General features: G+C 34.3%; 1 protein-coding gene across 50 annotated transcripts in view; it reads right to left on the reverse strand.

Annotated features, from left to right (window-relative positions):
- Positions 1–10,383: 10,383 nt before the first annotated feature.
- The window catches only part of mtd (TLD domain-containing protein mustard), a 450,874-nt gene continuing 444,053 nt past the window's right edge, over positions 10,384–17,204 (reverse strand). For all 50 annotated transcript variants that reach the window (XM_073990750.1, XM_073990642.1, XM_073990855.1 and 47 more), the window contains 4 exons: positions 17,039–17,160; positions 16,802–16,961; positions 12,385–12,554; positions 10,384–12,274 (listed from right to left, as the gene is read on the reverse strand). In XM_073990750.1, the coding sequence (XP_073846851.1) occupies positions 12,139–12,274; positions 12,385–12,554; positions 16,802–16,961; positions 17,039–17,160 (588 nt within the window). In that variant the 3' untranslated portion in view covers positions 10,384–12,138. The remainder of the gene's footprint in view (positions 12,275–12,384; positions 12,555–16,801; positions 16,962–17,038; positions 17,161–17,204) is intronic.

Raw genomic sequence — 17,204 nt, forward strand, 5'->3', positions numbered from 1 at the left:
CAGGCCACACGGCTGACTACTGCAGGCTGTGCAAGGATGAGGAAGAAATAGAAACGATCGAGCACCTTTTATGTCGTTGTCCTATGCTCCTTTCTAGAAGACAATGCACCATGGGTGTGCACACCATCCAATCTCTTACAGCATTCTGCCAAGCAGAGCCGTCGGATCTATTACACATGGCAAAAGGCCTAAAATGGCTCCAACGTGCTGAGAACAGGACAAGCACCATCCCTACACAGTAGCATTGTCAACCCCGTCCGAGCTACAACTAACCTCTATTTTCACAACTACAATTTCACTACTTCTATATCTAACTACCACATCTACACTCTCATCTACAATCTCTTTCTACTCCTGCAGTTGCATCCGAAAATTACACCCAATCTGCAGACATCGCCTATACATCATTACCTTCAATACCATCACCACCACACCTGAACTTTTGGATTCTACGCATCTACAACCACATCACGTCTACCCACAACTACTATCACATAACTACATCTCCTTTATATCAGAACCACAACTATAATCCGTTTCAATATTCAGTATGATCACAATGGACCCCAAGGTCTCCGAGTGGAGTGGCTGCCATCACAGCAGCTACGCATCCTAAAACCTAACCTAACCTCTATTCGGTTGGAAGGAAGGAACTTGATTTAAATTTGAGAGAAATATTCCGATGTGCAAGGTTGGAGCAATGTTTTTTTCGATAGATGTTAGACCATCCTCTGGTAGCTGAGAGAACTTTCTGGGACATCAGTGATGCAGCCGCTCGCTACATTCCTGCTGGTCGAATACCCGAAATCGGACCAAATTTCACAGTAGAGACGACGGGACTAGCAAATAAGCGTGATGAGCTTCGTCGTACGAACCCTGAAAACCCAAGAGTTAGAAAACTAAGACTTGAAATTAACAGGCTAGTAGGCGAACATAAGCGGAAAAGTGGCTAGACCATCTGAAGCAATTAAGTAAAGTGTGGGAAACGGTTAAATCACTCTCGAATCCGGTAAAGAAGGATAATAGAACGGCTGTTCCTTTCAACGGCGTGAAAGTAACTGGCCTAAAGAGGTGCGCATGTTATTTTAACCGACAGTTTATACAGCACCCCGAGTGTGATAGTGCGAAGAGGAGTGTGCTGCGCCGTATAAGAAGAGCCTTCCCAGCCAAGGAGGTACCATCACAATTTACGATGGACGATATTCCGCTGGAAAAGGTTTCATTCAATTTGGAAAAGGTTTAATTTAATCTGGAAAAATACTTAGAGTCAAACAGGGAGTTCCCCAAAGCACACCACACCCTCCAGACGACATAGAGATCATAATTTTCGCGGAGGATTGTACGATCTTGGCGTCGGGTCATATCGTCGATGACCTATGTGATAGGCTAAATGTCTACATAGCTGACATAGTGCAGTTCTTCCATCTGAGGAGTATGAAAATATTCGCCGCTAAATCCACTGCCACACTGTTCACCACTTGGAAGACGGAAATAAGACTCCCATTGAATATATTGGGTATAACGTTCGATACCTTGTTTAAGTCATCCATGCAAGCGACAGCTTTTTGCGATAAGCTCAGAAGTAGGAACAAGGTCCTCAAGTCGCTGGCCGGCAGGACTTGTGTTGCTGACAAAGAAACTTTGTTGACCTCTTACAAAGCAATAGGCCCCACAGTCCGGCCTATACGGCGTCAGCGTGGTATCCAATGTTAATGCTACACAGTGGAAGAATATTTAAACCTGCCAAAATACCGCCCTGAAGACTGCAACATGGTACCTCCGCATGACACTAGTGTACCATCTTCATGAGGAAACGAAGATTTTAACGGTGCATAAGCACAAAAGGATGTTGTCGAGGCAGTAACTGCTTGAATGCAGCCGTCTCAATTCGTATTACGCCCGAATTGATGCCACGATACCCAACACATGTCCGGCATGTGGATTTGGGCCTCACGACACGCTGCATTTGTTTATCTGCCCAGCTAACGACATTTACTGTCAACCTATCATATTCTTGATATGATATCAACAAACTTCCGAAATGGAAGGCATTACAATTCATGAAGGAAACCCCCTTTCGATTGTACATGTGTATGTATTGAGAAAATGATTCCTAGACAAGACACTAGGTTGACTTGATACAGAAAAAGACTTCAAAAAATACTTCATATCTACAAATTTGTAAAAATTGTTGTATAAATAGAATTTATCAAAATCAGCCTTTGTCTTCTAGCCATTTACATTCAAAATATGCCTGATGAGCTGGCTTAGACCACCAGCGAAACGATCGTAGCATAGTGGTGGGGTGTGTGGTACTTCGCTAGAATTCATTTTTCAATACAAAACTCCTTAGGCCATGTTAGCTCGATTAATTCAATTAATTAATTAAAAACTTTCATAAACAATGGCCTTCGTCCTAAAAAGACAATAATAAACAACCAGTTCAGGTGCAGAATTTGTATCACTGTAAACAAGACCATAAGGAGTATCATCGGTTAACATTTCAAATCTTTACTGAACAATACCTATTATCTCAAGAAGTACGGACTTGCCCCCGAAATAGTGGCCGTGAAAACAACGTGCTGAAGAAACATATCAGTGATATGTCTTTAAACTGCGAAGAAGTGGACCGAATATGAATGAGAGAAAATTTTGGTCCAATTCGATTGAATTTGAACTTCTGTGGGGAAGTTACCCAAAGTAAAGAACCGCCCATCCTCGAACTTGGTCTAAGCTTGGAAAAAATAGTACAGGAAAAAATCTTGCACCAACTCGGTTAATACGTTCGTCAGACAATTAGACGGAGCGACAAAGCTAAATCGACTTCAAATTATTTCAAACAAATTTCGTCCAAACATACAAAACACCAATCATGATATTCAAAATTTCGAAAAGAAAAGCAACATGCAACAGAGTATGGTAATCTATACTTTGTTCGGCTTATAGGACAAATGTTCTGCAGGAGCCACCTAGGTAAGTAAGTAACGTGAATTTCGACTTACCAAATGCGACTATATTCTTACCTTAAGTCCACGACACTTCTAAATTGTTTTCAAAAATCCTTTAAAACCAACTTAGTTTCGGTCAAAACTTCAATCGATGATAAATAAAAATTGGTATTACAAATCATAAATAATCACTTATTATACTTGTAAATTAAAAGATACAATTAAAAGTTATTTGGACTTTTTTCATTTTAGCTATTAACTAATTGTCATCTACAAAGATTTACGAAATATAATTTATTTATGTACGAGTATGTGTGTACACTTGTTGTATGCATTTATAATTTTTGGTTGTTGGTCATTCATCTCTCTTTCCTTTTTTTTAAATCTTGGATCAAGGTAGAGATGATTTTCATTAAAAATGTCACATTGTTTTTGCTGCCACTGTACAACGTGGATAAATGTTATACTGTTGTTGTTGTTGTTTAGAACATGAAAAATCGTTTTTTGTTTTGTAAAAGTTATTTATCGTGTTGTCGTATCGTATTTGAACGAATAATAACGGCGCACCCTGTAGTTACTAGAGTAAAAAGTTGTATGGTTTTGTTGCGATAGGGTCCAAGAGCTGGGGGGTTTCACAATAATAATAATCATCATAATTGATAGACTTATACATATTTTTGTTTTTAATTTGCTATAAATACATATAATGTTGTATGTTTGTAATAAATAGGTATTTAATGCATACTAAAGTAGTGGTTGATTATTGAGAGCCATCTACAAAACGTTGCATGCAATTTGTACACCCCATTTATACAGGTTTATTACAGCTCTCGCAACAAAAAACCGAATGCAAGCATTGCTAGTTAGGAGGGGTTTTATGCTTTTCTTTCAGATTTTATTTTCTAGTATTCAATATTTTTACATTAAGTCTTTTTTGGGGGTAAGGAATGATAACTCCTTATACATATCTTTTTTTTTTTGTCAAAAAAGGACATTGGTTTTTAACAATTTAATTTTTTATCTAAAGCTCTGTTAATAATATCGGTATGTTTTCATCTAAAAACTGCTAAAAATTTTATTTATATTTATTATTGTTTTAGTCTATTTTCTACCACATTTACAAAAAATCCAAAAAATTCACATTTATGAACGTGTTCATATTTCATATTTTTTATTTGTTTTGGGAATACTTTAACAATTACCTTTAGATATATAATTTTTTGTTTTAATTATTACAAAAACAGGTGTATGTTTCACTTTTTGGGCTCACTTTTTAACATGGAACAAGGCAAGGTGGCCAATAAAAGTGATTTAATGCAGTGCAAGGTATAATTGTTTCATTCATCTACATAATTAATTTTATCGTTTATCCATCATAATAATATTAATAATGAGAATAATTATAATGAATATAATCGATAATGTCAGATAGGCGGGGTGTGGAAATAAGGAGTGTAGGAAAATAAAAATGTTGAGGGAAATTTATTTCTATTTTTTTAATTATTGTTGTCTAATATTTTGTCAGATATTTTACCGCTTTTTGTTTTTAGAATTTTGTGTGCGTTTTGTTTTTGTCATCATCGTTAAAAAACATTAAAATATATTTTTTGATTATATGTTAACACATTCTCACAATTTTTAGTTTAGTTTGTTGAATACATAAAAATAACTTTTTTAAATAAATAAAGTTTAAAACAAATTCTGAATCCAATCAAAATAAATCTAAAAATATAGTGAAGTCCTTACGCCACATTGCACGACTTCTTATTTTACTAAGATTGAATGCCATATTTTTATAATACATATACAGTCGGACCTCGATTATCCGTGATGGTCGGGACCGGAGTCATTACGGATAATCGATTTTCCCGGATAATGGATGCTATGTTTTTATGCAGTTTTTGAACATATTTTTGAGTAAAAATGGAATAGTACAATACATTGTACAATACAACAATAATAAAATCTTCAATTTTTATTATATTTGTTAAGATAATCCACCAAATTTTAGAAGGATACATAATATCATCATCAGATACATCTGAATTGATTTTGTTCCATGGTTTCTTGATACCACAAATACACAAATTGTGTAATATGGGAGAATTTCCAGTTTTCTTTCGTTTACCTTTTATTTGCTTAATCAAATTTATTGGAAAGTGTGCTTTTCCTCCCGGATAATAAAGTTTATAACGAAAAATATAGGAAATGGAAAAAGACCAACATTTCATTTCTATCCCGAATAATGGAGGTTCCCGGATAATCGATTCACGGATAATCGAGGTTCAACTGTATTAATTAGAAACACTTACATATGTATGTGTATGTATGTGTTGTATGGTTGTCGTCTTAAGAACGTAAATGTCTAAATTACGTAAAATATTATTTAGAACATTGAGACTCACCGAATTTGAAGGTAAACTTGCCGAATTTCAATGTTTTCGTTTGTACATCTAACTATTACATTACACTGCATACTTTTAGGAGCAAATGCAAGCAAATCAATAAGGGTACTCTCACTAACGATTTATTTATTTGACAGACATTTTCATACATTGTTCGTCAAATAAATCAAGATAAAGCCGTTTGTCATGATAACATGTAGGCTCAAAGGCGTTTTAAAGATACACATCATAACATTTTTGACATTTTGTGATGAACGTTTATACTTCCGCTTATTACAAACAACTAAAGAACAGCTACTATAATGGCGTGATTTCTTCTTCGCACCGAGATCTGTCTCAGACAGGCATGGTTTTTGTCGAAACGTTATATATCTGTATAAAAAGTAGTATACTTTAAAAAAATGTGGTATTCAAACAAGTATGTCTCAAGTTGGAGTAAAATTCTCGCTAATTAAATTGGGTTGATTCCCTAGATGTAGCAGGCGCAGTAATGTGTAGCTAAGGGAAAAGTGGGCACAGAGACATTAAACGAATGAGTCGACGCCATTGGTCTGTATCTTTGGGTGTGAGCTTCTTGGGAGGGTTGTGCTAGCAGATTCCATAGCTGTATTTGATGATAAATTTATATTTTTTTTCGCAAAATGACTTATAAACAATGTTTTCTAAAATTCAATCATATTTATAATACATTTTTGATTAATGCCAAGTCGAGTCCAAACGTTTTCCATGCCATACCTGAATATTTTCAATAGCTTATTGTCTGTACATAGGAAGCATTAAAACCTTTAAAAGGCCCGAATCAAATCGGACGTATTTCTTGCTCTAACTGGGCTACCAATACAACATCAATACAATTGAACATGAAATGCTTATCTCACAATATACTTGGAACAATGGAGAACCATGGATATTAATCCCAAATTTGAAAATAATTTTTCCGATGTTACAATGGCAATGACACGTTTTATTTGAAGATTGTTTTCAGGTTTTCAAAGAGTAGTTCGCTTAGTTGCCTGTATCACTATGTCGAAAGAAAATGAATGCGAACGAAAAACACCTAAACTTTGCTTTTCATGGCAATATTGACTTTGTTTTTGCTTCGAAACAACTACAACATTTGAAAACCTTACACGAGTTAAATAGTTTTTCTTTCGTTTTCATTTTCGTTCGACATAGTGCAACAGGCTTTTATTAAATCCTGTTGAAGATTTATGGCTGGTCTAAATGAGCTATAACTCTCAAACGGATCAGCCGATTCGGTTCAAAATTTCGCCTTCATAATATTTTGTCCCAACTTACCGGTACGCACCTGCAATTCACACAGGCTGAGGGTATACATACATATCTCTGTCGGGCAAAGCCGACTGATACTTTTTTACTTGTTTAGAGAGAAATAGAGATGGAGAAACCTGCCGCAGGTGAATATACATGGGCTGAACATGTTTTAACGGTTATTCAACCCGTCCTCAGCATAAGTGGTAAGAAGGATCAAAATAATTGATCTAACAATTGACTACCCTTTTTGTTGTGGGCAGATGAAGTGACCCTTGTCCCTTAAGGGATGTTCGCAGAAAATATGATTTTTAGGGGTCGATTATGCATTGCCACTAAACTTGAGATGCGTTGTCAATTGTCAACACAACTGAGATGAAATGTTGTATTATTGATGTCAACCCAACTGGGTTGTCGATAAACGTGTTATCGATCAGTGTTTTTTTTTTCAAACTTGTGAACTCTTATTAAATCCAAAAGGATCAATTCACAAAAAAAACTATTTTGAAATGATAAGTTCAGTGAAATTATTTTTTGATGATGAAGAAAATGTACAGGACATGACATCTATTAGAGAAAATTTGAGGGACAAGTCGAATCCATTGGAATTGCCACCTGCACTGTAAGTGGAAGCTCATGTTGGAAAGATCTGTATAATCAGTAAATTGTTTTTTCTTTAAGGCGTATTTTCGATTGCCTAAGGATGCCGTAAACGTTAAAGGATGACTTCAAAGTAAGTTACAGATCAACAACAATACCCCTACTTTTAAAAGTGTGCGCTGCGTTGAAATTTTTTGCGGAGGGAAGTTTACAAAAGTCCCATAGCAATGATAACAACAATTGCATGGCTCAATCTACATTGTCAAACGTATTGAAGGAAGTTGTGCTAAAAACTGTGCCAAAATTGTGGATCGTTTCGAAGTTGACGGAGGAGGAAAAAAGACAAAACAAAAATCATTTTAATTTAATTAATCGAGCTTTTTATGACCTAAGGAGATTACATTGAAAAATTGATATCTAGCGAAGTCCTATACACACACATCAACCACTATGCGACGATCGTTTCGTTATCTGGTTAGGCTAACATCATCAGGGGCCTAATTATGTGATTCGATATCGAGTTGTTTCGACCTGAGTACTCAAAGTTGAGATGACAACATTCGTTATCGAGTAAAATTATCGAGTAATTGAGCATAAATTTGCGAGTAATTTATCGAGGCCAAATTGCCTATCGTAAACAAATAAAATGAAAGATTTCTTATTGTCTTTTTGTTTAAAATGTAAAAATTGTTGTTTGTTGTCGTTTTATAGAAGAAAAACGATGTTAGTAAATAATTGGCAGCATTTTTTAGACAATATAACAAGAGAAATTGGGAAAAGTTCTTTGCAGTCGTTTTTAGAAATTGTGATAAATTTAGAATCAAAATGCAAGCAATCATTAAACAAAAACTAGTTTTGCAGTCGTTAAAAAATAAGTTGAAAAATAAGCATTTCTGCAAAACAGAAAAAAATATTTAATATTAATAGCCTTTATTTTATAAGTGAAGTACATTTTAAACATTTCATCCCCCGTTGTTTACCAAAGGAAATATTCTCTCAGAGAGGCTAATGCAAAACACCCACCAAACTCTCTCTCATTTATTTTGAGAGAGGATTATTAAGGTAGATGTATTAGCAATCCGTTACAACAATGTCAAAAAGATTTTGCAAGAATTAATAATTTTCTTATTTTCTTAGCACAACTTCATACCGAAATTATTATTCAATGTATTGTTCAAAAAATTCCACAAATATTTACATTTTTTATTCATAATTTTGTTTTTTGGTTCTTGCTTTCAAAAAAAAAAAACCTTTTTTACATCTACCTTCATAATATTCCCTATAGTATACATAGGTTTTCATAGTTCGACTACCGGTTACTCTCGAAACATTCGATCAATGATTTCGATCGAATCTCGTCATGCCGCTTTTTTATCGTGTCGAAATCTTTTTCACGAGCAAATACTCGATCGAATCGAATCACGTAATTAGGCCCCAGGCATATTAGATGTTGTTGTTGTTGCTAGACAATTTTCGCCATTTGGAGCTCCTATTTATACATCCAAGATTGCAATTTTTGCATTTGTGAAGTTCAAATTGAAGCTTTTTTTATTTCCAAAGACGACTCATTTGTCCCCCTTCTATTCCAGAAATCAATTTTTTTCAATGTTGCATTCATATTAACCAGCTAACGAACCTAACCTAACCAGCTAACGAAACGATCGTCGCATAGTGGTTGGTGTGTGTGTGTAGGACTTCGCTCGATATCAATTTTTCAATTTAATCTCCTTAGGTCATAAAAAGCTCGATTAATTAAATTAATTAAATCTCACAAATAATGGCCTTCGCCCCTAAAAAGGCAAAAACTTAAAAAAAATCATTTTTATTCAGAAACGAAATTCGCCGGTGTTGTCGGCTGTATATTGAATTTGCACTCAATTTATCAGATAATATTTCAAACTGTTGTTTTATTGTTATTTTTACTCATGCAAATAATCAACAATTGTTAAGAGAATTTTTTTCCTTTCAATTTTACTTCTTGTTTCTTCGAAAATATTCACTGCAACTGAAAATAACTGGTTGCTGAAAAATAGCCGGTTCGGCAACTTCAGTTCAAGGTTGCCATACATAAAGTAATTTTGCCAACTAGAAACCCCACTCAACGATAATTGCTATCGATAATCGACCCCTTAATTTTTACAGACTATGTTAGGACTAGGAGGAATCGATTTACAGCTTGCAATAAAGGTACGTTGAACCATAAAGATTTCAGCGATTTCTAAACAATAAAGTCTCACCCTGATCGCTCTGAGAATATGTCGAAATGCTTATGTTTGGATTCAATGAATGCGTTGGAGAGAAAAATCCTGCGTCTCGTGAACTACAACCTGTACCAACAGTATAGGTATATTGGGGGTTATTTTAAATGGAAACTGCCCGTGAATTTTGTCTCTACCGTTTCAACTTAAATGAGAAAGTGAGAAAACTCACGGGGAGTTTTCATTTAGAGTAACCCCCATTGATTTACAACGATTTCGTTGGCTTGACCACGTCACAAGGAATTATGAAGATGCCCTACTAAAATGCATGCAAAACAAAGCTATTATTAGCAGTATACCCAGAGCGAAAATTTATCGAAAAGCATGACATTCTGTGTTGAGAAGACAAAGTAAAGGATCGGAGAGTTTGCTCAAATTTAATCTAATCCTGTGGGTCGGAAATGAAATTATATGGCAATCATTTGCAAATTTTTGTCTAAGGAGTATTTTACACTCTAGAACCAAAAAGTGCAACATCAAATCGAAACTTATAAAAAAATTCCAAGTGCCAATTAGGTCCAAAGAGTGTAACGTTGTATATTTCTGGTCGAGTATGGATGCAAACCAGAACTTCAATTGACACTTTTGGGATAGTTTCGATGTTTGTTAATGAATCATAACATATGCGAAAGGCGCATAAGACATAGACATAGCAATGACAACCGAATTATCCATAACCCGTCAAGTGAAAAAATCCAACGAACAGTCTTCACAGAAATTAGGAAAAACTGTAAGAGAATTCTAATTGCTTTAGTTTTTGAAAACTCACAATTTTAAACTAATAGTTTGAATAAAAATTAACGAAAACATTTGTAAGGCTAACATATTTCCTAAAAATTACTAAACAAAAGAAAGAAGGAACCAATACAAACAGATTTTAAATGAAACAAAACAAATCGATTGTATTTAAAATTAAAGCATTGCTTGTTTATTTTTTATTTTCATTGTTAAAAATTTCAAACTTAAAATCTAAAAAAAGTATATATTGACTTAAAAATTAAACGAAAATATATGTATTTAAATTAAATTAAAAAATCACTTGTTTTCCTTTTTTGCAGATTATTCTCTTTATAAAAAGGTAGTCCACTCGGCGGCGTAAAATCTCTTTGCCTTTAAAACAGAATATTTAGCAAAAAGTCAAAGAACAAAAACAAAAATTGAATTGCACAAAGTCCAAAAGAGAACAAAGAAAGGTGTTGTCTACAGTGGAGAGAATAGAAGAAGAATAGCTCTAACCAAACAAAAAGAACTCAAAACAAAATAAAACAATTTGTTATTTTGTTTATAAGACAACTCAATATATATATGAATCGCACAGAAGCAAAACTGGGGTCATCATATGAATTAAATTGAGTTTTGTTTATAATCCACGAAAAGAGAATATTGGTATATATGTATGTAAGTTTTCTTTTATAATTTTATTTATTGTGTATATGTATGTTGTATTGGTATTGTGCCTAGGCATTTAGGCTTTTAAATGTTATAAATTAATATATTTTTTTTTTACTTAAACATTGTTTTTTTTTCTGATGTCTAAATATAAACTTAAATAACGTGAACTTAAAAAATAAAGGGAAAATTTGGAGAGACACACAAATAAAAGCATCAAGAGAAACTCGTAATAAAATCATAAATGACAAAATGAATAACACATTTAATTTAGGGTGTGTAGATGTGTGTGTATGTATGCATTTAAATAATAAAAATTACGATTGATGATTAATTAATTTATAACAATGATAATTATGCTGACCATGACGATGATAATGATGACGACGAAGTTGATGATGACAACAATGGCAATAATTTTGTTTCGTTAAATAAGTTTTGTTTTCTTTTTTTCTCAAATCAAATCATAAAGAGGAGTTGGAACATGATAATCTGAAAATCAAATCAATGCCGATGTGTTTTGAAATAAGAATTCTGATCCTTTAATTTTATGTAATTTTTTGGGTATAAGACGCATATAAAGCGTATTAGTTTGTTGTTGTTTTTGTTGGATTCTTATATTATAATCTAGTTTGCATTAAATTTAATTTAAATGTATCTTCCAATTTTTCTCCTCTTCATTCATTCACACATTCTATATATGCTTGCTTATTTTATAGAAGAATATATATAAAAATATGTATTTGTTGTTTTTAGAAATTAATATTATCATTTGTTTGTTTTTGTATTTCTTTCCTTGTTTTTCTTTTCTTTATAGTTTAGATTTGTTTCAATTCAATAATTTATTTTTTTTGGGGGGGAGTTAGGGTTAGATTTCTTCTTCTCCCTTGGGGGTGGTGTTTTTCTTCACCCTTTTGTCTTGTATGTGTATGAAAGTGTTGACAGTGTAGTTTCTTTTTTGATGCTGGCGCTGATGATGTTGTTAGCTTGCAGTAAATAGTTTTAGTTTTTTTAATGATTCATAAAGATGTAATATTGTTGCTGTTGTTGGGTTTCTTTGAATTGTTGTAAAGTTGGTGGTTGTGTTGGTTTACAGATGATGACCATGTGTACCCAGCAGCATTATCATCATCCTTGCTCTTTTGTTTTGTTTCACATTCACAAATACACACAAATAAGACAATGACTTTTTCTCCTAACAGGTTCTTTGAAGATAATGTTGTTGTTTGTTGTTAATATAGTAATTATTATTAGTACTTTTTTCGTTTAAACAAATGCCCAGCATTCGAGTGTTTTTATAACAAAATCTTCTTGTGGCGCCAATGGTTCATTGCCATATGTACTGCAGGATTGAGAACGACCTTGATTTAAATCACCATCAAGCCACAGACCAAAACGACCACTGAAAAACAAAAAAACAATAACAATAAAAAACAATTAGAAACCCATTAATTTAAAATGAATAGACGAAAAAACAAAATGCGCCATTTCAACAATGTGTCATGTACTTACTCTCCAGCACCAATTGACAAACTTTCGACGTTGCCTTTGATGAAGTATAAATTTTCACCCGTCCAATGGAATACTTTAAAGCTGGGATTGAATTTATACAAAAGTGATTCGCCGGTACCATAGAAATGATCTGATACATGCAGGGAACATGACGTTAAAGCTCCAAAAACCTGAAAACACCAAACAAAAAAAAAAGAACAATTAACAAACACCTCTACAATGTATAATTCTCTATAAAGAATAGTTTTATAAAACAAAAACATATATTCCCACACTAAATAGTCTCTTCATAACGAATTTTCTCTATAACGTAGTAAAACGCTGTGCCCAGCAGCTACGTTATAGAGAAGTTTGACTGTAAATGTGTATTCCTCTTTTGGTAATGTGTTTACAATGCAATCTGATTGATCCCATATCCCCTGAGTTACCATATTTGTCAAAAAAAAGACACCTTCTCCTTTCCTTCTTTAATTGAATAATAGTTTAGCACATGCAACAATTTAAGGCTTATCTACTATGATTACTCTTTTAATATGAAATTGTAATAGCCATTGTAACACGAGTTTATGGAACGTGCGACAAGTTAATTTATTGTCTTTTTTCTAAAAATAAATGGTGTTCATAAAATACTGCGGTAGCACAAGATTTCCAGTTACAATTTGTTAATTACTTTTACGTTATCGGGGAATGAAATCTGTAACCGGTAAAGCGATAAGCAATCGTATAAATCTTTCGCAACAAAACAAACATGACACACTAACTTACAATGTTTTATTATGCATATAATTACAGGAAGCAATAAACATATAAACGAAAATTATTTTGTTGACATTCTTAAGGGCCTGTTTCACTATGTCGAAAGAAAATGAATGCGAACGAAAAACACCTAAACTTTGGTTTTCATGGCAATATTGACTTTGTGTTTGCTTTAAAACAAATACAAAATTTAAAAATCATACACGAGTTTAGTTGTTTTTCTTTCGTTTTCATTTTCGTTCGACATAGTGAAACAGGCTGTAAAATTCTCGGAAGATGATAAAGGAGTTGGGGTAATGCTTTGAAATTGAAAACATCACAGACAACATTTTGATTGTTTGCAATAACATCATATTTTCGGCATTGTCAACCCCCTTAAGCAATATACTAGACATATTTTCGGCCATAAACACTTCCCTCTATATTCAATTTGCCGTTTTATATGGAGAGATTTTCGTTGAAAAACATTTTTAGTTATTCCAGATAAAAATTAATGCGAAAATCAGAAAAAATGTCATTGCTTGGAAAACTATTATTGTTTGATATTGATATTGCCCATTCAAGTCACTTCTTGTGGTACTTGAGCACAAAAATTCGAAATTCGATAACTTCTAATGGGGAATTCAATAATAGATTTAAACAATTTTAAAATTATATCTTGACATGTTTAAGCTTGAAGATGAAGAGAAAATCAAAATTCTTGGCGGTTTAGAAGATGTGAGTCTGACAAAATGATCCCTTTCGACATCAAGGCCGGACTATACCAAATATGACTTTTTGGAAGCAACATTTTCAAAAAGAGTATGATTTCTATTTCGCAAATGAGAGGTATATTCCCGGCCCCCTGAAAACAAACCTGCGTACGTCCCTAGTGTTTCCTCGACAAAGTAAATAAGTTTTACTTTGTGAAATCCGAAAGATCTGACAGGACGGACCAATTTGACCGTAAAATCAGGACATAGACCTGCGAGCCTTCTCTCACTTTGCAAGTTAGAGATCAAAATTGCTATAGGGATCATTACTAATAAGTAGACTGCGGAATTTTATGCAACACCTATTTTTGGTCCGATTCATGTCAAATTTTGGGACTGGGCATATTTTTGGCTTCTGATTAAATTGCAATTGAAACATATGACATATTCTTATACAACAAATATTTCAATAATAGGTACAAAAATGTTTGTGTGTACTATTTTTTCTGTTTAAAATTCTCTTCAGACAAGTCAATAAAATAGAGAAATGTATAGCCACAGCCACAACCTTCAAAATACCGAAAATCGAGGGTATCGTTTTATGGGGCTATATGAAGACGTGGACCTATGCCGACAAATTTCAGGTAGAAAGTTTTATAACCCCAATGAAGACGTAATACCAAATTTCAGCCATTTCGGAGGGATATTGATGGCACAACCTTCAAAATACCAGAAATCCGGAGGTACCGTTCTATGGGGGCTATATGAAGAAGTGTATCTATACCGAAAAATTTCAGGTGGAAAGTTTTATACCCACAACGAAGATAAAATGCCAAGTTTCAGTCATTTCGGTGGGATATTGAGGCCACAACCTTCAAAATACCGAAAATCGGGAGGTACCATTCTAAGGGGGCTACATGAAGACGTGGACCTATGCCGACAAATTTCGGGTGGAATGTTTTATACCCCGAACGAAGACCAAATACCAATTTTCAGTCATTTCGGTGGGATATTGAGGCCACAACTTTCAAAATACCGAATATCGGTAGGTACCGTTCTATGGGGGCTATATGAAGACGGGACCTATGCGGACAGATTTCACTTGTAAAGTTCCATACCCCTAACGAAGACTTAATACCAAATTTCAGCCATTTCGGTGGGATATTTAGACCACAAATCCTTGAATATATTTTTGCATATGGTTTTGTATATGCTCATTTTATGCAAATATGTAAAAATATGCACGAGATGCAAAGTTTGCAAAAATCTCGGGGCCTAATTCGTTTTATTTTGTAATAAAACGAGTTTCTGTCTAATCAGATTTTCTCTACGACCATCCTAGCCATATATGCATTTGCATATGATTCCGCTATCTACTAATAAGTAAGTGGGAGGACAACAACAGCGAGTACAACAGCCTATGTGAAGATGCGAAAGAGACTGACAAACAAAAGACATATGATGTCTGGTGCCCATGGAATTGCATCATTTTCTTACTTTACATCTATAGGTTCTGCGGCCCCGTTAAGATACTTCGGGAGACGGGTCATAATCTAATTTGTTAAGTACAACTTAGCTTTTCCATAATTCCTCGTTTGTTCTATCTACTTTCTTTTCCCTTTTACAGCTCCTTCCTAATTTCTCTTCCTTCCTATGTACCATCGCCGGTCTTCGAGGGTCTGCGATATCGGCAGCTTCGCATCCTACAACCTAGGTTAGGTAGGTTAGGTTAAAGGACGCGCAGCTGTCGTGTTGGACAGCCACTCCACTCGGAGACCTTATGGTCCATTGTGTTCATTCTAATATCTCGCAATCGATAGTTTTGAAAATTGAAATTTTGAAATTCTCAAAGCGTATAACATTTTTTGTTAAGATAAGTCCAAGTTTAATGATGTGTTCACAATGTTTCAACTCTCTTAATGGAGGAGGTTATAAAAAGATGGCAGGAAGTCAATGACCCTTCGCAGATAAAAATATCATCTCAGTATTAACGGTGAATGAAACACATCACAAATGAACTGGTAAAATACACGCTTCATATCATACAAAAATCTTATTTTTGGGGGAAAATTCGCGGACAAGCTATGTTTAGCTATGGTCACGATGTTATCTTTGCAGAAAGCGCCTAAACTGGATTTGCAGAAAGCACCTAAACTGTTGTTTTGTGAAATTGCGAAATTTGGAAATCACTCTAGCGTCCGAACGGATTGACGAAGGTGGATGTAATTTTGGGAAAATCTATTATATGTACGTAGGACTTTTGGTATTGAAAGCGGGCTATGTAGGTCCACGCTTTCGTGTAGCCCCCATACAAAATGACGCGTGACGCGTCGTCGTTTTAAGGAGTTTTTAAGATATTTGTCCCATTTTACCACCGAATTGGTTGTAAATTGGTATTTTGTGTCTCCAGAAGCCAAAAAACATTCCTACCAAAGTTGGTTTATATAGGTCCACGTTTTGGTATAGCCCCCATATAACGCCCCATATAAAGTACGCGTCATTTTAATATATTTTGAATTTATTAGTCCCATTTGACAACAGAATCGGTTGTAACTTTGTATTTTGTGTTTCCAGAGGCTAAGAAACATTTCCACCGTAAAGTGTTTATATATAAGTCCACGTTTTGATATAGCCCCCATAGGGCGATATCTCCCGATTTTCGGTATTTTGAAGGTTTTGGCCTCATTATCACACCGAGATGGCTGAAATTTGGTATTTAGTCTTCGTTGGGGGTATAAAACTTTCCCCCATAAATTTTTAGGTATAGGTCCACGCCATCATATAGCCCCTATAGAACGGTACCTTCCGATTTTCGGTATTTTGAAGGTTGTGGCCACATTAATCAACCGAAATGGCAGAAATTTGTGGTGGAGAGTGTAAAAAGTTCGGCCCGACCGAACTTAACGCTTTTCCTACTTGTTAATTCTAAACCTTTACCGCTTTTCTTTCTAAAATTTCACAATACTTACATTATGTTCTGTGTCTTCTATAACTATAAGTATGGGGCTTTCGAGTCTCTGCATTTTACGATATAATGAATTTAATGAGAATCCATGTTGAGATGTGCTAAAGGCCAATGACCAAGAATAACCTTCAGCGCGTGCAGGTAAATGGCCACAAAGTTTTTCACTGATGGGAAACGAAGAAAAAAAGAAATAGTTAATTAGGTAAAAAAGAAAAACTAAAAAAATGTTTATTTAACTTACCGATGCTCTTCTGTTAGAATTTCTGTTGTTCCAATTAGATCTGGTATGGGGAAATCTAAATCAAATGATCCTGTTTGGAATATTGATGATTTGCGATAATCATCATTGCTCATAGACAGCACCTGTTGGGATTGCAGGAAAAAATATAAAGAAAAAGAAGGCAATT

Source organism: Musca autumnalis, unplaced genomic scaffold, assembly GCF_047663935.1.
Source record: "Musca autumnalis isolate F117 unplaced genomic scaffold, ASM4766393v1 scaffold_1, whole genome shotgun sequence".
Lineage (NCBI taxonomy): Eukaryota > Metazoa > Arthropoda > Insecta > Diptera > Muscidae > Musca > Musca autumnalis.